Genomic DNA, 26,316 nt, shown 5'->3' with positions numbered 1-26,316 from the left:
GGGAGGCCGGAAGTCAGGATGAGGGACAAGAAAACAACCGGCCCCGGAGACTCCTGGGAAATGTAGTGCGACTGCGTGAGCCGGCTGCAACAACTCGAAAGAGGAAATTACCACAAGGCCCAGAACGGTCGGCTACACACTGTTTGGGAAAGGTGGTACTACCCACCGGAGAGAGAGGGAGTCTATTTAGGTAACAGGCGCGCGTCCTGAACTTCCCCAAAACTTTCACGGAAGGAAATTCTTCATTAGTTTATAATTCTCCCTGTAGTTGTGCATCGTGCCTTTGATTTTTCTTAGGAATTCACTTCGTTTTAACATCGAGTCCCCTGCAAGCAACATAGTCTCGCCCTCAGATTCTCTGCCAATCGTGAAGGAGTCTCTCAAACTCTTTATCCAGTCCACGCCCCAATATTACTGGCTAAAGCCGGCGGCTTTTTGGAGGTTTGGTCTTTCACTTTTAATGCCGTCTGCATCCTTGGCTCTATTACCCTCGTATTGTAGAAGAGAAAACAAATGCTCACAGAAGTTGAGTAAACTTATCTAAGATCACATTTTTTAAGTAGAGGAGATGGGATTTGAGTTAAGAACGTCTGATCCTATATATCATCAATAGTCAATTAGAAGATAATAGCAACAACAAGAACAAAAAGATCAACGTTCATAATAACGAAAAAGGCAACAAAGTTTTTAAAAATAAGCCTAAGACCTTTACGGGAAATTTTAAAACTTCGTTGAATAACTATAAAAATAATTAAATAAGCTATAGACCTTATTAATGGATGGGGAGATCTAATATTGTAAATTCTCCATATTAAAAGTTCAAGGCAATTCCGATGAAAATCGCAATAGGTTTTGTCATGGAATTTGCCAAGTTGATTTTAAAATTCACATGGAAGGAAAAAAGCACAAGAAGTGGCATCTGAATTTTGAAAAATAATAGGGGGCAATCGCCATAACAGATCTCACAAATATTAACATACTACGAAATTATAGTAATTTAAAAAGTATCGTCAGTTGAGTCTATGGGGATACAATCAGCAAAATCCAGACGAGAAAACTCTACAGGACAAAAGATCTAGTATCTTCAAAAAATAAATAGAAAAAACAAAAACAAACAAACAAAAAAAAACAACAAGAGTTGGGTCTTTTTGTCTTTGTTTTTCAATATTCCTTATTTTTAGAGATACACATGGAAATGATGAGGATGAAATGACTCTAGAATTTGCTTCAAAATAATCTGGAATATGCCAGGAAGGGAAGGAGATGGGAGTATAGATGAAACAAGATTCACCACAAATTGATAATTGCTAAAACTGAGTGACAGGTTCAATATACATATATACATACACATACATATATGCATTTGAAATTTTCCACAATTTTTTTAAGCAGGGTATTGGCATAGAAAATTTTTTTAACAACAAAAGATCAGTAGAAGAATTTAAGGGTTCAGACACAGGCGCATGTATATCAGAATTTAGTAAATGCTGAGTAGAATTTCAAATCAGATGGCAACAAATAATGGAGTTAGGACATTTGCTTTTCATTTGGGGAAAATATTATGTTAGATTTTTATCCAACACTGTTTACAAAAACAAATTTCCGATGAATTAAAACCCTAAAGATATTTAAAAATTAAAAATTTTAGGGACTTCCCTGGTGGTCCAGTGGGTAGGACTCCACGCTCCCAATGCAGGGGGCCAGGGTTTCATCCCTGGTCAGGGAACTAGATCCCAAATGCATGCTGCGACTAAGGAACCTGCATGCCACAACTATGAGCCCACATGCCGCAACCGGGAGATCCCACATGCCACAATTGAGGATTCTGCATGCCACAATGAAGTTCCCGCGTGCCGCAACTAAGACCCGGTGCAGCCAAAGTAAATAGACTTTTTTAAATTAAAAATTTTAAGTTAAAATATATGTTTATGACATCGTGTAGGAAATTTTTAAGTAAGACATAAGGGGAAAACTAAGACATAAAGAAAAAGACTGACCAAACCAAAATTTTAAAATTCTGTTTGACAAAAGAAAAACAAACAAAACTGAAGGATAAAATATTTCCAACACATGTAACAAAGTATTAGAACCTAAAATGTAAACAACAACAACAAAAACAAAAACTCCTAAGAATCAGTGAGAAAAGGACAAAAGCTCAATAGGGGGAAAAAAATGGGGAAAATAGGCAATTCTTAGAAGAAGAAACAAAACTGGCCATTAAAGACATGAAAAGGTGCTTGGCCTCAGTAGTAATACTGAAATTAAATTTTAAACTTAATTTAAACAAAGAAGTACCATTTTTCACCTATCAAACTGACCAAAATTAAAAGTTTGATGGTATCAAAGATTTACAAGGTAACTCAGAAGGTTGGGGAAAAGGATGGGTTCAGCTGCTTTAAAGGGCAACTTGGCAACACGTATTTAAAATGTCAAACATGTGTGCCCTGTAACCTAGCACTTCTATTTCTAGGTTTAGTTCCAAGAGACACACATCAACTTTCACACAGAGAAACAGAGGCACAGTCACTGCAGCATTTACTGAGCACCTACAATGTGCCAGTGGCTGTGCTAAATGTGGGGATATAGCAGTGAAAAGACAGACAAAATCTCTGTCTTCAGGGAGCTGACATTCTAGTGGAGAAGACAGACACTAAACAAGGTGAATAAATAAATAAGTAAATAATATCTCATAATAAGAGATGATAAATGCAAAGCCATGACAAGAAGCGGAGGAAGGGAGGGCTGGACAGGGACAAAGGGAGGGCAGGGTCTGCCTAGGCTGTGGCTGCCCACCGACCTCAAGGTACGTGCAGGGCCACTGGTAGGGGTGGAGGTAAAGGTACTTGCTTTATATTAGGAGGGAAGGGGTATCAAAGCTGTGCTGTGTCCTGGGCCTGCTAGGCAGAAAGTGCTCAGTGAGTGAATGAGTGTATGAGGCAATGCCAGGAGGCCAGGATGTGTGCAAGAACTTCCCAAGTCCTTCCAGATTAACAAGAGGTAATAAGCCTGGCCCAAAAGATTCCTCTCTTGTCATTCCTTCTGCATCCATTGTAGTGTAGGCTGGGTCTCAAGTTCCCATTATTTACAAATGGGAGACTTCAAGGTCTGAAATCACCAAAGCAGAATTTTAGACCTGAAGGAAGCGCAGACATATCTGGTAGACCCTATCCACAATTTCAGTCATTACTCTTTTGTTGATTTATTTTATATATTTATTTATTTATTTTCTTTATTGTTTTTTTGGCTGTGTCGGGTCTCAATTGCAGCATGCAGGATCTTTCGTTGCTGCGTGCGGACTTCTCTCTAGTTGTGGCGTGCGGGCCTTTCTCTCTTTAGTTGTGGCGAGCCAGCTCCAGAGCGCGTGGGCTCTGTAGTTTGTGGCATGCAGGCCCTCTCGTTGAGGAGCGCGAGCTCGGTACTTGTGGCGGATGGGCTTAGTTGCCCCGTGGCATGTGGGATCCTAGTTTCCGGATCAGGGATCGAACCCACGTCCCCTGCATTGGAAGGTGGATTCTTTACCACTGGACCACGAAGGAAGTCCCTCAGTCATTACTCTTTTGGCCTTATCCATGTGAAAGGGGTTTGCAATTATAAATAGGGTAGCTCAGGGACGTTTGAACAAAGACCTGAAGGAGGTGAAGGAGTAAGCCATGCAGATATCTGAAGGAAGAATGTTCCAGGCAGAGGGAACAGCAAGTGCAAAGGCAGGAGCAGAGAGGCATGTTTTAGAAATAGCTAGGAAGTCAGGGTGACTGGATCAAATGGACAAGGAGGAGAGTATCAGAAGATGAGGCCAGAGATATTCTGGGGCAGGATGCAGACCAACTGGGCCTTAGTAAGGAAGCTGATTTTTACTCTGAATAAGGTGGGAGTCCTGGGAGGGTTTTGAGCATTGATTTACTCTCTACTTATAATGGGATAACTCTGGCTGCTGTGCTGAAAACAGAGGGAAGGGGAACAAGAGTGGAAATAGGGAAATCAATTAGTAGGCTGCTGCATTGTAGTTGTGAAAAATTGGAAACCACCTAATGGTCCATTAGTAGAGGGGGGTTGTTCAATAAACTGTCTATAGGATGGAATACTAAGCATCAGTTCAAAAAGAGTTTGGGGGCTTCCCTGGTGGCGCGGTGGTTAAGAATCCGCCTGCCAATACAGGGGACACGTGTTCGAGCCCTGGTCCGGGAAGATCCCACATGCCATGAGCAACTAAGCCTGTGCACCACAACTACCAAAGCCTGCACGCCTAGAGCCCATGATCCACAACAAGAGAAGCCACCACAATGAGAAGCCCGCACACCGCAACGAAGAGTAGCCCCCATTCACCGCAACTAGAGAAAAGCCTGCACGCAGCAACGAAGACCCAATGCAGCCAAAGATAAATAAATAAATTTTTTTTAAAAAACGAGTTTGATAGATCTGGACCGATATGGAGATAATCTTTGAGACACATTCTGGAGTTAAAACACAAAGTGCTGATTGATTAGGGGTGTTTTTTTTTCATTATGAAACCATTATGGGGTTTTTTTTCTGAACTTTAAGAACTATATTTTCTTACTGAAGTATAGTTGATCATAATGTTTTCTAAAAATATGCAAAACAGTGTACCACGTTTCCCATGGGTGTGATTAAGTATTAACAGCTAGCACTTACCGGGCACTTACCATAGGCCAGGCTCTGTTTGGAGTACTGTGCACATAGTTAACTCATTTCATCCTGACAATAACCCTGTGAGGTAGGTAATGTTATATATCCATTTTATAGATTGAGGAAGTTGAGACTCAGAGTGGTTAGAAAACTTCTCCAAGGTCACATAGTTTGTATGCAACAGAGCCAAGATTTGAACCCAAATAGGCCAGCTCTAGAGGCCAAACCCTTAACCACTGCCCTATATTACCTCTCCTAAACATGGATGTGTATATAGAGAGAAAGGTATGGAAGAATTCACAACAACCTGACAAGAGTGGGAATTTCAGAGGGAAGGAGCTAAACAGGACTCGTGGACAGAAAGGATAGATAATTGGATCTTTATTTTTAATTTTTTTAAAAGAATATATCCACGTGTTACTTGTGTGCTTTGAATTTATTATTTCTTATTATAGAAGGGGAGAGGAGTCTGCAAAGGAGAGAGGAGGGGGAGACAAGCTCTATATTTAAAAAGTGAGAGGGAAAGACCCAACATCTACTCCTGCCCTTTCCAAATCTTCTTCACTCCGTGTCTGTCACTCCCTCCACCATCCAACCTGTGGTCACCAGGCCAGAAATCTGGACCTGCCTTCCAGCTCACTGGAGACCTCCTGCTTCATGGAGAACAGACAACAGCTGGTCACTGGCTCTGGGTAGCGACGTAACCCTCAGACACCTCCAGGCAAGGTGGCTGTGATCACCTAAGGACACCCCCTGGAGAAGGTTGCAAGTGTGAGCCATTGGTGACAGTCATCAAAAAGATCTGTCTTCTGCAGTTCCCCTCCAACCAAACACAGGGATCTCTGTGGGTGTCCTGGTCTCTTCCTTCCTAGCTGATGTGTAATCCATTTTGGAGGAAGGATTACAGACACCTTAGCACACAGTGATTAAAAGCGATGAATTATAGAAAACAACCCAAGTATCCACCAACTGATGAGTAGATAAAATGTGGTAAATCCATACAATGGAATAGTATTCTTTAATAAAAGGAATAAAATACCGATACATACAACGTAGGTGAACCTGAAACATTATACTAAGTGAAAGAAGCCAGACTCAAAAGGACAAATATTGTATGATTCCATTCATATGAAATTTCCAGAATAGGCAAATCCATAGAGACAGAAATTAGATTAGTGGTTGCCAGGGGCTGGGGGCTGGGGGGATAGAGAGGAACTACTGATGCAGGGGTTTTTTTCAATAAGCTCACGTAAGGTAAGTGGTAGCCAGACTCAAGAGGTGCCTTTGTCTTCTTCTGGGAGTTGGAAGAGGGGAATCACTTGAAATTCCATCCTCTCCATTTGCAGTGGGCCCTGGCCTAGGTCAAACTACTTTAATGTGGGATTTAATATGGGAGACTTTTCTATGTTAAAATTTTTTTAAATTACAAATATTATACACGATTATGACAGAGTGAGAATATATGTTAGGTGCTGTATATTTATTACTTTATTTAATCATTGCAACACCCTTACCAGGTAGGTGCTATTATTTTCAATTTCCAGATGAAAAAAGCCGAGGCTCAAAAGAGGTGACATAGGGCTTCCCTGGTGGCGCCTGCCGATGCAGGGCACATGGGTTTGTGCCCTGGTCAGGGAGGATCCCACATGCCGCGGAGCGGCTGGGCCCGTGAGCCATGGCCGCTGAGCCTGCGCGTCCGCAGCCTGTGCTCCACAATGGGAGAGGCCACAACAGTGAGAGGCCCGCGTACTGCAAGAAAAAAAAAAAAGAGGTGACATAACTTACTCAAGGTCACACAGCAGAGTTAAGATTTGCAGTCAGATCCATACGAGTTTATAAATATTTATGAAGTAAAAAGTGAAAATGCCCTAAGCCTCCCCCCCTACCCCATTGTCAATCCCACTCCTCAGTTTAAAAATTAGTGTTAAAAGATGAGTGTGAATCTTTCAAAGGCTTTTAATGCAAATACAAACCCTCATATATCTATATCTATAAACGCATGCATTTTTGTATTTTACATATGTGTGTGTTTATATATTTAAAAATTTTTCATTTCAAAAGTATTGCCTACTTGTTTGTAATATTTGGCAAATATAGAAAATAATAAAGAACCAAAAAAATAACTATAACCTAGCCTTTAGAAGCAACCTCTCCACTCTTCGCATTTAAGTGTATTTCCTTCTAGTTTTTTAAATCTCATAAACTGATTTTATTAGATATTGAGTAGATACAAATATAAATGTATGTATATGTAAAATGAATGAAAGGCATAAAGAATAGTAAGGCAACACATTCTGTACACATACGTACGATTTAATTTAACAAGAAGAACATTTCTATTCTCTTTCAAGCTCCCAACTTTATCCTGTTCCCTGGTTCATCCTGTACCCTCCCCTGTGAAGGTGCAATGGCTGTCTTGAATGTTGTGTTGATTATTCCCTTATACTTCTTTATAATTTTACCACATAGGTATATTTCCCTGTATGAATTATCTACTTATTGCTGCAGAACAGATTACCTCCAAACTTAGCAGCTTACCATGACAAGCGTTATTATCTCATACAGTTTCTGAGGGTCAGGAATTCAGTTTAAGAGAGTGGTTCTGGCTCAGGGTCTCAAATAAGGTTTGTAGTCAACCGTTGGCTGAGTCATCTGAAGGCTCGGTGGGGCGGGAGGATCTAGTTTCTCATTACACATGGGCCTCTCCATACTGTTACTCTCCATGGCTGTTCACAACATGGCAGCTGGCTACTTCCAGAGTGAGTGATGAGACAGAGAGATAGAAGAGAGAGAGAGAAAGAGAGGCATGCCATCATCTCTGCCATTTGTTATCAATCACACAGAACATTGTGAGAGGGGACTACACAAAAGTGTGAATGCCAGGAGGCAGGGATCTTTGGGGGCCTTCTTGGAGGTGGCTGGCTACCACAAACCCTACACAGTGTGTCAATTAATTTTGCCTGTTTTCAAACTATATATAAATGGAATCATACTGCATTATTCTTTTGCAATGTTTTTCATGCAATGTGTTTCTAAGATTCTTTCAAGCTGTGTATAGCTAAATCTGCTTATTTTTTCACTGTGTCATATTACTATGTAAAAACATACTACTATTTGGTTAATCATTTGCTATAATTAACAGTTGGGTAGTTTCCATATTTTTGCTAAAAGAAGTAGTATTGCTATAAACATCCTTATACCTGCATCTCACACGTGTTAAGAGTTATTTTAGAGCATATATCAAAAAATAGAATTGCTGGGTCATAGGTTGTAGGCATCTTCAATTCTACTTGGTAACAATACAATTTTTTCCAAAGTTATTCCATATTCTTGAATCACACTTGATTTTATCAGATTTTCTTGGCCGAGGTGAGGGAGTTGCTGGCGAGGCAGTAGTGCCGTCAGCAGAGTAGAAGGACTTGAGCTCACCTCCTCTCATGAAAACACCAAAATCACAACTGACTGCTGAATAACCATCTACCAAAAAAAGGCAGATTTTCTCATTTTTGCCAATCTTGTGGGTGTGAAATGATATCTCACTGAGGTTTTAATCTGCATTTTTCCTGATAACTGGTGAGGTTGAGCATCTACCTCAATCTCTGGTTTATTGACCACTCTATTTCCATTCCTCTTTAGCATCTGCACAAGGGCTTTCTCCATTTTTCTTTTGTCTTTATCATATTGATTTCCCAGCCTTTTTTCCTATACATGGTATTTAGAGTTGAGATCATGTCACACATCTAATTTTGTATACTTTTATTTTCACTTCATATTACACCATAAGCATCTCCTCGTCATCTAAATCTCAGCAAATGTGTTTTTAAACAATGCTTTCCAATTAAAAAAAATAGTCATGTTTAGATAATATAGAAATTATAAAAAGGAAAATAAAATCATCCATAATTTGATTATGTAGCAATAACCACCTTTTTGCATCCTGGCATAATTCTTTCTACTATATGTTGCATGTAATGTACATTTTTTAGTAAATTAGAATAATTCTCAGTATAGCTTTGTAACCCTTTTTTTTTTACAAAGTGTTATGTTTTGAGTATTTTTCCCCATCATTAAATATGTGTGAATTTAACCCATTTAAAGTATCACCCTATTTACTGAATTCTCAGTTTTAATTTTTCTTTCCTGTGTTATAAATAACCTAGTATAAACATCTCTGTGGATAAAATTTGGTTGCATTTCACTTCTTTTCTTAAATTCAATTCCAATCAAAGATTATTTTTCAATGATCTTTCCAGAGCCATTTTTAAGGCTCTTGATAAATATTGCAAAGTTCCCTTCCCCAAAGGCTCTATCTTCCCCCAATATAAATCTCTTCATGTCCTTTCTGTTCAAAAAGCCTGGTTGGCTCCTCCAGTGCCTATTTAGTGTCCTGCACATGCAGATACATGTTTACATTCAGTCTCCTTTGCTACCATTCCCTCTTAGCCATCCCATCTGGACTCTCCTGTTAACTCTCCATGCCTTTGCTGAGGCAGCACCTTCCACCTTAAATACCCCTCACACCTCTGCTCTCTCCTGGCCTCCCAAAGCACATCAGAGACTTCCATAATAAAAATTTCCAGGGCTTCCCTGGTGGCGCAGTGGTTAAGAATCTGCCTGCCAATGCAAGGGACACAGGTTCGAACCCTGGCCCGGGAAGATCCCACATGCTGCGGAGCAACTAAGCCCGTGTGCCACAACTACTGAGACTGAGCTCTAGAGCCCGCGAGCCACAACTATTGAGGCCACGTGCCACAACTACTGAAGCCCACACACCTGGAGCCCGTGCTCTGCAACAAGAGAAGCCACCGCAATGAGAAGCCCACGCACGGCAATGAAGAGTATAGCTCCTGCTCGCCGCAACTAGAGAAAGCCTGCCTGCAGCAATGAAGACCCAACACAGCCAAAAATAAAAATAATTAAATAGAATAAATTAAAAAAAAACACCTTTCCATGGAACATAAAAAATTCAGAAATTGACACAAATACACTTGGGAATATAGATTATGGTAATGGAGACATTTCAAGTGAGCTGGAAAAGATGATGATATTGGGATAATTGGGTAGTTATTTAGAAAAAATTTATGGATTCCTGCCTCACATCTTACACTGAAGGGAATTTATGATGGAACATAGATTGAAATGTAAAATATGAAACCAAGTAGAAGAAAACAGAATTATTTTTATGATATCAAACAGAGGTCTTCATAAGAATGACATAGAACCTGGAAACCACAAAGGAAAAAGACATACATTAAAATACATAGAAGGGCTTCCCTGGTGGCGCAGTGGTTGGGAGTCTGCCTGCCGATGCAGGAGACACGGGTTCGTGCCCCGGTCCGGGAAGATCCCACATGCCGCAGAGCGGCTGGGCCCGTGAGCCATGGCCGCTGAGCCTGCACGTCCGGAGCCTGTGCTCCGCAACGGGAGAGGCCACGGCAGTGAGAAGCCCACGTACCGCAAAAAAAAAAAAAAAAAAAACCATAGAAAATAAAAGTTTTTCCATAATAATAAATAATAAGCTGGAAAACTATTTATGACTTATATGTAGGGAAAAAAAAGATAAACATTCTACAAATCAATGAGAAAAAAGTTCAACAGAAAGACCAACTGAAAAAAGGGCAAATGAAATGCATAGAGAATTCATCAGAACAAGACATTCTCCCCCAAAAAGACTCATAAATATGAAAAATTGCTCAACTTCACTCTTAATAAAAAGAAATCAAAATAAGAGTGTCTCTCAGTTTTTATCTGATTGGTGAGGATAAAAAGGTTTGATAACACACTGTGTAGCTCAGGATGTGAGGAAATAGGCAGTCTCATACTTTACTGATGGGAGGACAAACTGGTACAGCTGCTATGTAGAGCACATTGCCAATATGCATTAAAACGAAACAAAAAACAAATTCATATACTCAGTTACTGGTAATTCCACTTTCAGGAATTTACTTAACAGATAAACTCCCACATATGCAAAATAACAAATGGATAAGTTATAGCTTTATTTATAATAAGATAGGACTGGAAACTACCTAAGTGTTCCCAAATAGGGGATTGGGCAAGTAAATTATGGCATATCTTTATAAAGTTGTGTGTTAATTTAAAAAATGAAGGCCGACTATAAACATAGAGCTCAGCAAAAAAAAAGCAAGATGTAGAAGTGTCTATAGCAAGCGACTGGTTGTGTAAAAATATTTATACATATAAATTTGCTTGTGAATACAGTGACCGTCTCTGAAAGACTACAGAGGAAAGGGCTTAAGAGTGATGACCTCTGTGAGGGGAACTAGGGATTGGAAAGCAGGTGTGGGAAGAGGACTTAATTCTATGCTCTTTGGTGTATTTTTAATATCCTATTTTTAATCAATTAAACTACCATAAAATAAAACACCTTTGAATGTTTAGAATCAAGTCTAACTCACTTCCATGGTCAACTTTTCAACCTCCTCTCAACCCACATTTGCCCTCCCTCAGTCACACTGCTTCTCCTTCAGTTTCTGGGAAATGCCAAGATCTTACTGCCTAGGGACACTTTGCACAAGCCAGTCCCTCTGCCAAGGTTGATGTTCTCTAAACTCTTCCGATGAGTTGGCATCTTCCTACACTTCAGGTCTTGGGTCCTGTGTCGTCTCTTCAAAGAGGCCGTCTCTGGCACCCTACACAAACAATTGAAACAGTTGAAAAAATGCCTCTCTTCCTCACTGGGCAGGGAGGACAAGGCTTACGTCTCTCACCACCCACTCTAAAGGAGCACCTCTTCCTTCACCCTCTTTATGACAATACCCTGATTTGCTTTCTTAAGAGCACTAGTCACTATTTGAAATTACCGTGTTCGTTTTCTTAGTTGTTTACTGTCTCTCTCCATCTCAAGGGTTTAAGTCTCTATGAAAGCACGGGCCATGTCTTGTCTTGTTCCTAACTCTAACTTCAGCAATCCAAACAATAAACATTTGCTGAGAGAAATTATGCAGCATATACTAGGGACTTCACAAATAACAACTTTTTTAATCATCACAATAACTCAATGAGGGAGGTTGCTTTTTACTCATTTTACAGTTAAGGATAATTGAGGCACCCAGCAGTTGAGTAACTTGCCCAACCAGCAAAGCTGGAATCCCAGACACAAGGTTCTTAGACACAACGCGATGCTTTTTCGATATATAAACTGACGGGTGGATGAAACTGGCTAAATGAATGAATGAATGGAAATGTGAACGTAAACGTTGATTTTTTTTTTCTTGCGTCTCCGGGTTCCCCAGCTCCACCGCAAGGGGGCGCTCCCGCCCAGTTCTTGACGCCAGTCCTCGAGGCGCGCACTCCCCTTGCGTCTCGGGCTCGCGCGCGCTGCCGCGGCACCGGAAGTGACTGAGCTTGCAAGTTCTCCCGGTCTCTTCAGGGGAAACTGAGGCCGACTCGTTCGGAAGAGACAGCGCGAGCCTTCAGCCAGGTAGGCCGGCCCAGGTCCACGGCGCGGAACTTGGCCGCGAAGAGCGCTCGCGTCCGAAAACGACCTGGCCCATGAAGGGGGTATGTGGCCCCCCACGGTTCGCGGGGCTCGCAGGTGAGAGCGCCGCCTCCCCTGTGCGTGGCAGGCGCTGCGCCCAATGGGAGCCCTCGCCGTCCTGCTTGCGTGCTACCTGGGCTCGCTGATTGGCTACGCCGGGGCGGGCCGCCGGGGGCGAGACCCCTCCTCCCAGAAAGGTCTAGGGGGCGCCCCTGAGGGAGAGTAGTTGCCTAGCAACGGGGCGGTGGCCGGGCGGGTACCCGGCCTAAAGCGCGGAGGAAGCTGCGAGGCCGCAGCCCACCGACCCCGGGCTCCGGAGAGGTGCAGCTCCCGGCCCCCAAGCCCTCCCGGGGGCGCCAGGAAGCCGCCTGTCCCCAGGAAAACGTGGTCTCAGCTGTGGGGGGTCTCGAGCTGGCCTCGACCCCTCTCTCTGACACGAGAAGAGGCCCGGCGCCTCACCCTCGCCCGGTCTTTGTGTAGGGCGCCGGCGGCCATTGTGTCCGTGCGGGGAATGGAGGACCCGGCAATCCCGCACCGCCACCGCGAAGTCCAGGGCCTTTGGGGAATTCAGAGAAAACCAGCGGCGTTTCTGGGGGGTCCCCGGCTTTCAGCCTCCCAGAAAGGCCCGGGGATGGCCTTTCCAAAGTCAGAGCGCAGATCCGAGGCAGTTTTTCCCTCTCTCCGCCCCTCATCGAAACCTTGAGCCCCATTGAGAAGTCCCTTCAGGGTTTCTTCGGAAACCTCACCTTGGGCTGGTACTTAAATAGAAAAAAAACAAAAACTAAACCTCACACCAGCCATCTCCGAGAGAGTTCTCCTGGCTCCCAGTAGGAGGCGGAGAGCCAAGGGGCGTGCAAGAGCGAGGGGGCTGGGCTCCCGGGTGGCAGGAGGCCGCGGCTGCTGAGCGGCCGCCCTCGATCTGGGCGATGGAGGAGGAAGCAAGCGAGGGGGCCGGTTCTTGAGCTTCGTAATTCCTGTGTCGCCTTCTGAGCTCTCAGTCCGCCGGGTCGCATGATCCCTCCAGCCGGAGCTGCTTTTTTTGCCAGCCGCCGCGAGGCCGGTTGAGTTACCGGCATCCCGGCTGCCACCTCCTAGCCCGACCTATGATACAAAAGATTTTCCGGGGGCTGCACCTGCCTGCCGTTGCCCGAGACATTTGAATGTAGGTGGTGTGGGGGTGGGGTTGGGGGGCAGACTGCCCATTGGGGTGACTTTCTGAGGAAGACATTTTGGGGAAAATGGGATGGTTGAGGTAAAAAAAAAAAAAAAAAAAGCCGGTGTGATGATTCAGAGCCCACTGGTGCTTTCAATTTGACTTCATTCAAGTCCCTTGGAAGCTAGACCCAGACCTTCATAAGAGCCGCAAAGAACCCAGGGCTGGTACCTGGAGAGGGAATGGGATGTTGTAGGGTAAATGGCATGCATATTAATTTTTTTTTCCTGAAGCTCTTTCTCTCCCTTCAGAACCTTATCTTGGCTTTGGATCTCAGAAGAGAACCACTAAGCAGAGACCAGACTCAGTGAGTGAGCAGGTGTTTTGGACAATGGACTGGTGGAGCCCATCCCTATTATAAAAATGTCTCAGAGCAATCGGGAGCTGGTGGTTGACTTTCTCTCCTACAAGCTTTCCCAGAAAGGATACAGCTGGAGTCAGTTTAGCGATGTGGACGAGAACAGAACTGAGGCCCCAGAAGGGACTGAATCAGACATGGAAACCCCCAGTGCCATCAATGGCAACCCATCCTGGCACCTGGCAGACAGCCCTGCGGTGAATGTAGCCACTGGCCACAGCAGCAGCTTGGATGCCCGGGAGGTGATCCCCATGGCAGCGGTGAAGCAAGCGCTGAGGGAGGCAGGCGATGAGTTTGAACTGAGGTACCGGCGGGCATTCAGCGACCTGACATCCCAGCTCCACATCACCCCAGGGACGGCATATCAGAGCTTTGAGCAGGTAGTGAACGAACTCTTCCGGGATGGGGTGAACTGGGGTCGCATTGTGGCCTTTTTCTCCTTCGGTGGGGCACTGTGCGTGGAAAGCGTAGACAAGGAGATGCAGGTATTGGTGAGTCGGATTGCAGCTTGGATGGCCACTTACCTGAATGACCACCTAGAGCCTTGGATCCAGGAGAACGGCGGCTGGGTAAGGACCACGCCCCTTGTGTGTCCCTTTTCCTTGGCCTCTGGTCAGATTCCCAACAGCCTTTCCCCTATGTGTCTTTCTCTTATTCTGGGTGATTATTGGAGACGTTGTTTGTTAAGGAGACCTGACTGGCCTCATTGCACCACAAGAGGTTAACTGTTCTGAAATACAGGTGACCTAGTTCTACAAGGACCAGACATCTTCATTCTGGTCATCCTCATGACCCTACTCTTTCATACTTGTGTTCTAGTTTCTCTGCAGAGGAAAACATAGCCTGTGTGTTCATTTGGCCCCAAACCTTTGAGAGTGGGAAGTTAGTCCAGTGTTCCCCTCACCCTGACATAATGGCTCACCGTGCTAAGGGGTGATGAGTGTAATGCCTGCAGAAGATAGTGAGTATCAGTGACCCACAAGCCCCTTCAATCTTACTCCCCTGGGATGTCAATCCTGGCCCGGGCTTCCCTCCCCCAAATCAAGTTCCCTTTATTTCAGAGTTTGCATGACCAGACTTTGCATCCCCCTGGCTTGGATGGCTGAGGATTGTCTGATTTTAGGGTGTTAGCTGTGCCAGTGGGCCAGTTGTGTTTGTGCTGCGCCCCTATGTTCATTGGCTCTAAAGTGTGCAACTTTCTGTGTGGTTGGCCAGTTTGCGGAGCTCTTGCTGTGTCACTCATTAAGCCCAGGGACTTTGCACCTCACTGCCTGGGGTCGGTTGGGGAGCTCCAGCTGTTACGCCTGTTGCTTTCCGGCCGGGGCCCTGGGGCCTCTTCACTGAGCACTGTTTGCTGGCAAAGCAAGAACCTGGTCTGTGGGGCTCCTTGGAACATTGAGATTCAGTGACAGACTTCAGAAACAAACTGACACAGGTGTGAGTTCCAGCCCTGTCACATAACTAGCCGTGTGACCTTGGACAGGACAGTTTACCTTGAGCCTCAGCTTCTTCCACTAAAAAAATGTGGCAAGCCCTCCTTGCCTTGCAGTCCTTGGAGCTAATGTGAGCACAGTGATGGACACCAGCAAGTTTGCTGTAGTAGTCGTCGTCGGTCCCAGGTATACTTTCTGGGCCCAGCAGTTGTGCCTCGTTCCTTTGCCAGGGAGGGGAATTCCCTTGCCTATCACCAAGTCAGGGTGAGCTAGTGGTGAGAGATTCTTTACTGGCGGTCATTGTAGGCAGTTTTTGCTTTTCTGCAGTGAACTCAGTTCTATCTCCTTGCTTATCTCCCTGCCTCGGGGAGGGGCAGGGCTTATGAGAGGTATTTTGTCCCCTCAGAAAACCCAGAAAATCAAGCAGCCTGTGGAAAATAAGTCATTGATTGAAGGAGCTGAGGTGGAAAGGGCCATGCATCGTGGACTCAGGAATGTTAAGAATGCAATTATCCAGAGGCTGGGCCTAGGGTGTGGTAGGCACTTCAGTTTACCACAGAGCAAGGGACCTCCTGGAACCCCACCCCCTGTCTTATTTCCCATTTCTTTGCAACTTCATCAGCTCTTCCCACTGCCAGTTCTTGTAAAAGGCAAAGGGGTCAAGTCAGTAGAGGTCAGAAGACTGGGGTGGGGTTGCGGAAGGTAAAGGTGGAGGGCTTTCTTTAGCTAAGGCTGGCAGACTTGAAAGCTTTTCTGTAAATGAACTCCCTGGAGAGATAAATGATTAAATAGTTCCTATTGGTTTGTGGGATGACCTCTCTTATTCCCCCCTGCTTTGATTCTCTTTGGGGGCAAATATTTGTTTAACTTATTACAGGAGGGACAGGATTCCAGCATTTCTGACACACCTTCTGAGGCATCTCCAAGTAGAGACTTGGGCCATTTGCCCACTTTGCCTGACCGTTGTCTTTGGCCGGTGGTCCTAATACAGGTGGGTTGTTGCCAGCTATTAACAAAAGGCAATATGGGAAAGGTTCCTGGCCTGCCAGACAGCCTCTGAGAGGGCTGCCTGGACCAGAGAATTGCTAGTCACCTGGTATTGCATGTAGAAAGAGGTTTTAGACACAGCAGCACTGGGCAAGTTCGTTAGATCACCACTGGATTGAAATTCCATCTTCTGTCTCTTTGCTCAAGAAAGAGGTTTTAGACACAATAGCACTGGGCAAGTTCGTTAGATCACCACTGGATTGAAATTCCATCTTCTGTCTCTTTGCTCAAGAATTATCAGAGCCCGTTGGACAGCATACCGTATGTTACTTCCTCTTGGTGAACAGAGGGGATGTGTGCAGAAGAGCCAGTTATGTCAGAACCATTTCTGGGCACGCATTCTCCCTGAGGCCAGGAGGTAAAGAACATGTGACATGGGATCCTTTGGGTAGAGGGTACCCGCCCACTTCCCTCTCAGGGACCATCCTGTTTGACTTACAGACTGGCTACTGCAATGGCATCTCATAACCTTCCTGGAGGCTGTGGCTGGGGGATCCATGAGTGTAAGAGTTACGGGCCATTCCACCCTGGGATATGCTCTAAATTTAGCATCCCTACAGGAAAGGAAAAGGAAATGAGCCTTTAGAGAGTACATTTTATGCATGAGGCATTATGTTAGGTATTTTACTTATGCAACCAAAATTCACTGAGCATCTACTATGAGGAAGGCATGTGCTAGGTGCTGGCCATAAGCAAAACATGGTACTTTCTTTCATGGAAATGACATGCTATTTCATATACTCCACACAATAACCTTCTAAGGTAGGTGGGTTTATTCCCAGTTTACATATGAAGCTGCTGGTAGCTAAGTGACTGGCCCCAGGTATTCCTCAGCCAGTTAAGTGACTGAGTGAGAATTTACACCTAGGTGGGCCTGACTCCAAAGCCTAAACTCTTTGCCTGCATTTCAGATTGTCCTAGGAGTAATAATGTGAGCCAAAGGTGCTGTTGGGCCAAGCAAAACATGCCTGTGGAGGTGCTCACTCGAGTCTGGTGCTGGCCTTGTTCAGGAGTTGCAGGAAGAACAGCACCTTTGTTGGCAGTAGCGGGCTGCCAAAGGCATGTGTGTAGCCTCCGCACATTCTGGCACTGGTAAAACTCAAGTGGGTATCAGGGTTTTGCCCGGTGAGAGTGGGCTTCTTTTTTTTTTTTTTTTTTTTTTGCGGTACGCGGGCCTCTCACTGTTGTGGCCTCTCCCATTGCGGAGCACAGGCTGCGGATGCGCAGGCCCAGCGGCCATGGCTCACGGGCCCAGCCGCTCCGCGACATGCAGGATCCTCCCAGACCGGGGCACGAACCCGTGTCCCCTGCATCGGCAGGCGGACCTTCAACCACGGCGCCACCAGGGAAGTCCTGAGAGTGGGCTTCTTGTTAATTTTTCATTGTTAAAACTTTCTCAAGCCCTACCAGTAGGTAAGAATTGTGTGCATAAAGGGAGAATATGGCTTGCTCCAGGTATGTCTACTTAATTGTGGGTGATGCTCCAAGGACTGGAATTCCACACATATAACCACACCACCGCCTACCTGGAGTCACCTGCCAAGATGCTGAACCTGTTTATCTCTCTTGTCCATCCATCTCTCCCACCTGTAAAATGAAATAAAGATAGACAGCTGCCATAGCTTGACTCTAGTAAAGGATCTAGAACAAAGGCTCTCCTTGGCCTTAACTGCAGGATGGAGGTGCCTCTTTTAAGGAATGGGCTACCTGCCTACGAAAACTGAACTTTGCCCCCAGAGTTTCTTGAGAAACAAAGCCAGCTGCTGAGATGTTCACTAGAATGATAGGGACAGAGTGTTTCTGGGGCTTTCCAATGGGAATGTGGACAGCTATGTGGTGGGGACCCAAGTGGGCCAGGCCATTTTGTTATCACTGTCCCTGGGAAACCCCTTAGCTTGATGGAAACACCATTGTTGAAAGCAATGAACAGTTGTTGGGGCGGGGGTGGCGGAGGAACCATAATTTGGCCTTTCCCAGGCTGCATAGCTCTGTGGTCTTCTAGTTTCTGTAGGTTTCTTCTTGCCTGTTCTGTCTTCTTTGGCACTAATGTATGCTTCGCTGAAGCACCTCAGCGACTTTTGCAGATCTCAGCAGCTGTTCGCAGTTCTGTGGTTTTCTTGGGGAAACCCCATTAGAAACCCCAAACGTGGAAATTTTTAGTAATCTCTCATTCAGGTCCCAAAGTGAGGTAGCAGTGTCTCAGGGGCTCCCCCTCAAAACACCCGGTTCTTCTGGATGTACATTTGAAGTTGCCCTTAAAACGCCATCACCATCACAGGGTTTTCCAGGCTTCCTGAGACTGATTTCCCCAGTAGCCCCACAGAGCCCTTAAGCTTCTGGTAGAAAATACCCAAGTATTTTTTCAGGGGTCCCCAACAGAACCTAGAGGGTTTTCTTGGCTTTTGTGTGGGTAGTCACCAGATTTGTTTGGGCTACAGGAAGCAGCAGTTGTTACTTCTCCCTTCCCCAGCAGGTATCTGTCCTGAGGCCAGTGGCTTGGGCGTCCTCCCTGGTTTTTCCAGTGCCCTCAGCCTTCCATTACAGGGCTTTATTTTAGCAGCGATGGTTTTGTCTGGGTTTAGCATGGATAGGTTTAGGGGTAATTCCCAGTGAGCTGCTCTTCTACAGAAACATAATCTCCTACTACCTAATGAGCAGGGCTCTGTCCCCACCCCCAACCTTCAACCTAATTCCATGGAGTTCCTCCCCAAGGACTCCCTCTCTTTTCTTTGAAGGAGCCACTCTGCTCCTGGATCCGCTTCTCTTCTGTCTCTCCAGCCGACAGTCTGTCTTCCCCGTTCCCAGTTGGCAGATCTAAGTCAGACAATCCCACTGGGTCTTTTTGTTTAGCATGGGGAAGAGAAGACCCAGGAGACCACGGTCACTGGTTTCAAATATCTGCAGGAAGAGGGGCTAAGACTTTTTTATTGGTATAGTACCCAGTAGAACTTGGATAGGTAAATCACAGTGGTAGAGTTTAAATTAGTATAAAGAAGACATCTAACACTACCATACCTCTACCAGGTTTAGGAACTTCCTGAGGGTGGAGTCCACATCTTGTCCATACTTGTTTAATCAGCACTGAGCAGAGGTCTTAGGCGTAGCAGGTACCTAATGAAAGAGAAGAGAAGCCGCCTAAATTTCTGAAGAAACAGACACTTATCAAACCAGAATAATAGTAATAGGAATTGCCCTTTATCTAATCATTCATTCTTTTTTTTGGCTGCATCGGGTCTTCATTGCTGCGCGTGGGCTTTCTCTAGCTGTGGAGAGCAGGGGCTACTCTTCATTGGGTGTGCGGGCTTCTCATTGTGGTGGCTCCTCTTGTTGCGGGGCACAGGCTTTAGGTGTGCGGGCTTCAGTAGTTGTGGCTCGCGGGCTCTAGAGCACAGGCTCAATAGTTGTGGCACACGGGCTTACTTGCTCTGTGGCACGTGCGATCTTCCTGGACCAGGGCTTGAACCCGTGTCCCCTGTATTGGCAGGCGGATTCTCAACCACTCCGCCACCAGGGAAGTCCCTAAACATTCATTCATTGATTCAGATAATATTAATTGAGCTCCTGCTGTGTGTCAGGCTGTCCTAGGCACTAGCAGTACAGCATTAAATAAAATTAAGTTTGCATTGTGGAGCTTACATTCTAGTGGGGAGAAACAGACAACGTGTAATTACATACATACATAACATATATCAGGTGATACTAAGTGCTATGAAGAAAATAAAGCACATTGAGGCATAAGGCATGCCTAGCAAAAGGAGGTAAGGCTGCAATTTTAAAAGAGTGCATAGAGAACGCATCACCAAAAGGTAATATTTGAGCCAAGGCCTGAAGAAGGTAAGGTGATGGTCGATGTGGGTACCTGTAGAAAGAGTGTTATAAGCAGAGGGATGGACTCAGGAGGGAGTGTGCTTGGCATGCTCAAGGATGAGCAAGAAGGCCAGCGTAGCTGGAGAAGAAACAGTAAGAGAGTGGTAGGAGGTGAGAGGGGAGAGTGGTTGGGATTGAGGGGGGAGAGGTAGCCAGGGGCCCAATCACATGGCCCTTTACAGGTGATGGTGAGGACTTGGCTTTGGTAGAATGAGAGAGGCCAGGAGAAGATTAGGAGCAGGGGTGAAATGATCTGAATTCTGCAAGGGTGGCAGCCAGGAGCCCAGTGAAGAGGCTGGTGAAAGCTGTCAAGTGAGAAAGAAGAGTGGCTTGGATCAGGAGGTAGAGGTGGAAATGGTGAAAAGGGACCAAGACCAGGCTTGCACATGGCATATTGATGGGTCTGGCCACCTTGAAAGCCACATTTTTTAACCACTTGGAGATCATAGAATCAGGGCTAAATAAGCTAGATGTTCTGGGATAGTCTCTTCAAATGTGGTGTGCTGAATGGTCCTCCTCCACTCTAGCGCTAATTCTGTGTGGATAACTGCACCATGTCTGGGTTGAGGTCCCACATCACCCATGTCTAGCTCTGTGACTTTGGGCAAGCTCCTTGAACTCTCTGAACCTTGGGGCAAATATTACCTGCCTCACAAGGCCATGGCGAAGACCTAACGAGATCTGCCTGAGATGCATAGAGCCTGGCACAGGTTGGTATCATAATTCTGATCATCTTTGCCACAGAACTCGTGTTGGAGACCCATTCACAGAATCTACAGCGTCTATTCTCCCTTGTTTGGACTCCGTAGTGACCTTTGGGCATATCCTTAGGGCAGGCAGGCCGTAGCAGTGTTCCTGTCCTGCCAGGAGCTCCGTAGTGTTCCTTTGCATGTTGGTCAAGCACTGGTCTTAGTCAGGATCCCAGTTCTAGTCTCAAATCTGCCTTGACTCACTGTCTCACTTTGGCCAAGTCATTTTACCCCTAGGCCCCAGTTTCCCCATCTGTAAGATGGAGGGTTGAAGCTGAGTATAGGAATCCTGCTTCTCACTGGCCCTAGGCCTTGTGGATTCCATCATTATGGCATATTTCACGATAGTTATGCTTTAGGGTGGCTCTTTCCTATCAACAGCTGCAGCACTTTAATTGCTAAAAATTAACTAATCCCAGTGTTAATGTAGGGTAGTTTATCACTGACCCCACAATATTTCCACTCCACATTTATGTAGCACTTTACAGCTTAGAAAGCACTTTCATATCCACCTTGCCTTTAAAAATTTTTTAAATTTTTTTATTATTATTATTTTTAATGGAGTGAGTTCTGCTCATTATTTCCCTGAGGGACTGTGGTTCCAGTGTTCCCAGATACTTTGTATTTTTTTGGCCCTGCAGCATGCAGGATCTTAGTTCCCTGATGAGGGATCGAACCTGTGCCCCTGCAAGTGGGAGTCCTAACTACCGACTGCCAGGGAATTCCCCCCACCTTGCCTTTCTGATGCTTATAAACCAACCACCCAGGGAGGTGAGCAGAGAGAAATCAGGCTGAGAAAGATGAAGTGACTTGCCCAAGGTTACATCAGGAGGAGGATGCAGGGTTTGGGCTTTCACATCTGGACTAGACCACTTATGTCATTTGTGACCTTGGGCAAGTCTTTTAACTTGTAAATGGCTATAATAATAGCGCTTTGCACTGAAGATTCAGTGAGTTAATTCATGTCAAAAGGCTCTCAGAATAGTGACTGTCAGTATCAGCAGCAACCAGCAGCCGCAACCAAGGGCTCCTTCAGTCACATCATCTGGCTTCCCGTTTATTACATATTGATTTTTGTAAATAGTGTTTTTGCAGAAAGAAACTGCCTTTGGGACCTTCTGCTACTTGGTTTCATCCCTGATGAGACTCTCAGGCCAAGCCGGAGCCTTAAGGCTAGCTCCAAGCTACAGGGCTTTTTGGGCAGACTCCAGAGCTCCCCTCGGAACTAGAGGTTTTTCTCTCACTCTTCAGGAAATGCCATTGCAATGACTTCCATGGACTGCTTCCTGTCCCACCCCAGCAGTCGGATTCTTGCTGGCTAGAGTGTGGAAATTGGAAAGTAATATCCCTAAAGGCTCCCCCCTCACACAAACTCCTTTTTTTGGCCATGTCTCTCCCTTTCCTCTTGTCAGTTACTTTCTTCGCTTCCTCCCCCTTCACCCTTCACCTAGCTTCTCTCTCCAGCCTGTGATCATCCCTTTAAGGTTTAGAAAATGCATTTCCACTGAGTTCTGTCAGAGTTTTACACCCACCCCACACTGGGGGTTGGTCAGAACTCCTGGGTTCTCTCCTGGCTCCACACTAAGTAGCAGTTTTAGTCTTGGACTCCCCCTAGAGGGACATTAAACCTGTCACTTGCAGTGCCTTGTGTCATCCGTTAACCCTGGGTTCCCCCTGGGTCCCCACCCCACACCCTGCACAGGCCTGGGACTCCTAAGAGAGGTCTTAGAGGTTGGCACGTAGAAATCCTGCCTCTTGGAGACCGATGACAGAGGGAAGAGTGAAGTGGAGCCTGCCACTCCCTCCCCGAGGTCACCTTTCAGGAGGAAGCTAGAAGGTTGAAAACCTTGTTGGACAATCATCTGAGGAATGGGAGCTAGCCTGGGAGGGGATTGGAACGCACTCAACTATGCCTCAGATCCTTTGTTCCGCTCTTGAAAGGGAAACATTCCCCTCCCTCCTCCCTGGCCACACACGTGCCTTTGTTCCCCTGAGTCAGGCGGGGCCAGGAACACTGTGTCCTTCCAAGCAGCCTGACTTGCCTCCCCAGAGACTGGCCTCCTGGTCATCGGGACTGAGATTTTTGCTCAGGAGCCCCCAGCCTCATGTCCTTTCCATAGAAGAGTCTTTCTCCCAGAGGCTGAGAACTTGCCTACAAACAGCTGCCCAGGGATTTCCCTAGAATTCTTCCATGGGATACCCGTGTCCCAGGATTACACAGTCCCTCCCTCTTATTCCACTTGGTGATTAATATTATTGTTAACGTTACTATTAATAGCACCTAACATTTATCAAGTGCTTATTCTATGCCAGGCGTTGTTCAAAATGCTTTATATGTATTAATTTATTCCATTCGCAGAGCAACACTCTGAAGTTGCTACCATTATTATCCCTATTTTACAAATGAGGAAACTGAGGTACAGAGATGTTAAGCACCTTGTGAAGGGTAGCATGCTTAGTAAGTGGCAAAGCCTGTGAGGGTGGCTTCCAAGCGCCCACTTTTAAACACTACACCTTGCCCCCTCCCCTGACTGTACCAGTGTCTAAATGATTGTTGGCATTTATTCAGTGCTCACTATGTGACAGGGCTTTCACCAATTTCATCTGTGTTACTGTCCAACAATCTCAGCATTATAGGACAATGAGATTTGGGGGGACCCAGTTAGTGGGAAGCAGAGTCAGGATTTGAAACCAAGTCTGTCTTAGTCCAAGCCTGTGTTCTTTATCTCTAAGCCATCTTAAAAAACCCTACAAGGTAGGTGGTGTCATCTTCATTTTATAGTTGAGAAGACTGAGACTCAGGGAAAAGTGACATGCTCAGGGCCACACAGGCTAGTGCCAGGACGACCTGGGCTTCAAACCTGAGGTGCTTGTCGTCACAACACTTCATTGCCTTAGTGGTCTGTAGCCTGATGATAATTGCTTTTATATGCATGATAACACTTTATAACTCACCAGACTTCTTTGTATACATGATTTCACAGTGAGGTGGGTATGTTCAGTCCCATTTCAGGGAGGAAACTAAGGCAAGGGGCCTTAGTCCCACAGTAAATGGCTTAGAATTCTAGCTTTTAACTCAGTGTTATCAATGTTGCCTGCCTTCCCTAAAGCGGGATTCATTGCTTGGAGCTGTCTTCAGAGTTTTGTTTCATTTGTTAAATCAGCAAATACTGGTGAATACTTTATTTGCGCTAAGGGCTGGGGATACTGTGGGTACTGCAATGAGGGGAACCGGGTCCCATCCCTCAGTGGTCTGTTTCCATGCCCTACACCTTGGGCCTTGCTGGTGTCTTTCTGCCATCTGAGTCAGGCTGTGTGCATCACCCATCCGTCCCCTCAGCTCCCAGACACTCCAGGCAAGGGTCATGGTAGTATGTATTGATCACTTTCTACATACCCATAGATAAAACTCTGCACTCAGGTTTGAAACTTAGCTTAATTTCTTTTTTTTTTTTTTTTTTTTTTTGCGGTACGCAGGCCTCTCACTGTGAAACTTAGCTTAATTTCTTGCTGGTGGCGTAGCACTAGACAAATCAGCTTTAAATTCTCATCCATAAATCTGAGAGAATAGTACCAGCCTACCAGAGTAAGTGAGGCTCAAATGAGAAAGTGAAATGCAAAAGTGTTTTTTTAGTAATAATGACAGGTGCTATGTGTTGAGTGCTTGCTCTGTGCCAGGTGCTATGTTTATGCCCCTGACATAATCATCGTGTTTGGTCCTCACAACTGCTTTGGTGTGGAGATGGAGAATCCAGAGCTTCAAGAGGCTTTATAACATGTCCACAGTACCACACCTTGTAAGAGGCAGAGCTGGGTCTTGCACCCAGCTGTATCTCATGCCAAAGCCTACCCTCAAGTCACGGCATCATTGCTTCTTTGCAGGCCTGGACTGGCTTACTTTATCCTGAGTACCTGGCACAGGACCTGGGGTTGGGCAAGGGCTCAGCCAGGATCTGCTCAATGAACATGAAGGGTTGTTATTATTAGATGCAGGTTAGGCTACAAAAATGTCTCTGTCCTTAAGGAAGCAAACTCATTTAAAGCAGTAGGAATAGACTCGCAACCCTTGGTGAATGGCTGCAGGCAAACTGTGCCAAATCTGTATTGTAGACTCCAGAAATTGAAGAGGACAGACCCCCTGGCTGCATCCCACAGGTGCCCTGGACCCCTGCCAAACCAGCCCACTTCCACAATTAGCTAGCTACTCAATTGGTGGCTTGGTCCAGGGACCTCCACTCTCAGCCTGCATCACCCCATGCACCTTCTCCCTCACCAACTGCATTACCAGCCCAAACCCTAGTGTCAGGAAGGAGAAAGGTCACCACTAGAGGCTTGAATAATAGCTTTCTCAGCAGTGTGCCTTTGTGCAGTTCACACCGAGTCCTCAGTTTTCTCATCTGTAAAATGAAGGTAGTAATCATCCCTTAATGAAGATAGTGGTAGTAATCTCTTTGTCATAGGCTTGCCAGGGTCACTCTTCCCCTAGATCTGATCAGGGCTGTCTTAGCATTTAGGTCTCAACTCAAATATCACCTCTCCTAAAGAGTAAAGAGGCCACCTTTGTTTACCTCTTTACTGCCTGACTCCTCTTGTAAAAGCTAAGCTCCCAGAGTGTAGGGGGTTTGTTTCAAGTTTCCTTCATCCCCAGCATCTAGCAGAGTGCTTGGCACATGGGATCCACTCAGTGAATACTTGCTGAATGAGTGAGTGATTCTGTAGCCTACCTAGCACAGTGCCTGAATACAGTACGCTCAGTCGGTGTCAGGCATCATTACTACCTACTAGGAAAATTTGGACCGTGAAGGCTTTCAGTAGGTGAAACGAATGTGGCAAGGGCAGCCTTGATAGGTATGAAAGATCCACACAGAGCTGGAGGGTGGAATGTGTATGATGAAGCATTTGGGAGACAGTGAAGAGGCAGTCTGGCGGAAGAGGGTCTGGGCTGTCAGTAAAGCTGGTCAGGGAGAAGGGAATGGTGACTGATGGTGGAGGCCCCTGGGCAGAGGGATGGAGATAGTTGCTGGTAGAGGTGGGCCCAATGGGGAGAGGCCCAACACCAGAGCCATGCAGCCAGGTCTCTAGTTATCGCTGGCAGAGAGAATCCCTTGCCAGCCAGGGCTCAGCAGGGAGAAAAAAGCCAGATGCACCTGCGACCTGTGGATCAGGTAGGCTGCCATGGTTGTTATTTTGGGGCTCCAGGCCAGGTGCAGATTCAAAGGCTTGATTGAAGCCTTTTGGCAACTCTGGTCTCAGCAGGGGAAACATCATCTGTCTCCTGCCACCTGTGGCATCAATGCCAGGAAGGTACCCTGGGCAGGCCCAAAGGAACCCAGCTTTCTTGCTGCCCTCATGGAGTAAGAAATACCCCCCAGGCGAGGCCACTCCTTCCCTGCCCCACAGCTCCCTTTCCGAAGGGCTAAGGTGGCAATAAGGTACCTCCTGTCCAAGAGGCCCCCATAGTTCCGGCCCATGGAAGGCAGGGGTGGGGCATTGGGAGCCGTTGA

At 45.8% G+C, this 26,316-nt stretch overlaps 1 protein-coding gene across 6 annotated transcripts in view; it reads left to right on the top strand.

Annotated features, from left to right (window-relative positions):
• Window positions 1-11,957: 11,957 nt before the first annotated feature.
• The window catches only part of BCL2L1 (BCL2 like 1), a 51,951-nt gene continuing 37,592 nt past the window's right edge, over window positions 11,958-26,316 (top strand). The window contains exons 1-2 of one of the 6 annotated variants that reach the window (XM_067707767.1): window positions 11,958-12,088; window positions 13,610-14,285. In XM_067707767.1, coding sequence (XP_067563868.1) covers window positions 13,722-14,285 — 564 coding nt within the window. In that variant the 5' untranslated portion in view covers window positions 11,958-12,088; window positions 13,610-13,721. Of the gene's footprint in view, window positions 12,203-12,393; window positions 13,308-13,591; window positions 14,286-26,316 lie in introns of those variants that run through there. The other 5 variants (XM_067707770.1, XM_067707769.1, XM_067707771.1 and 2 more) reach the window with 5 other exon arrangements.

Source organism: Pseudorca crassidens, chromosome 15 (assembly GCF_039906515.1).
Source record: "Pseudorca crassidens isolate mPseCra1 chromosome 15, mPseCra1.hap1, whole genome shotgun sequence".
Classification (NCBI taxonomy): Eukaryota; Metazoa; Chordata; class Mammalia; order Artiodactyla; family Delphinidae; genus Pseudorca; species Pseudorca crassidens.
This window is presented reverse-complemented; position numbering and strand designations above follow the sequence as displayed.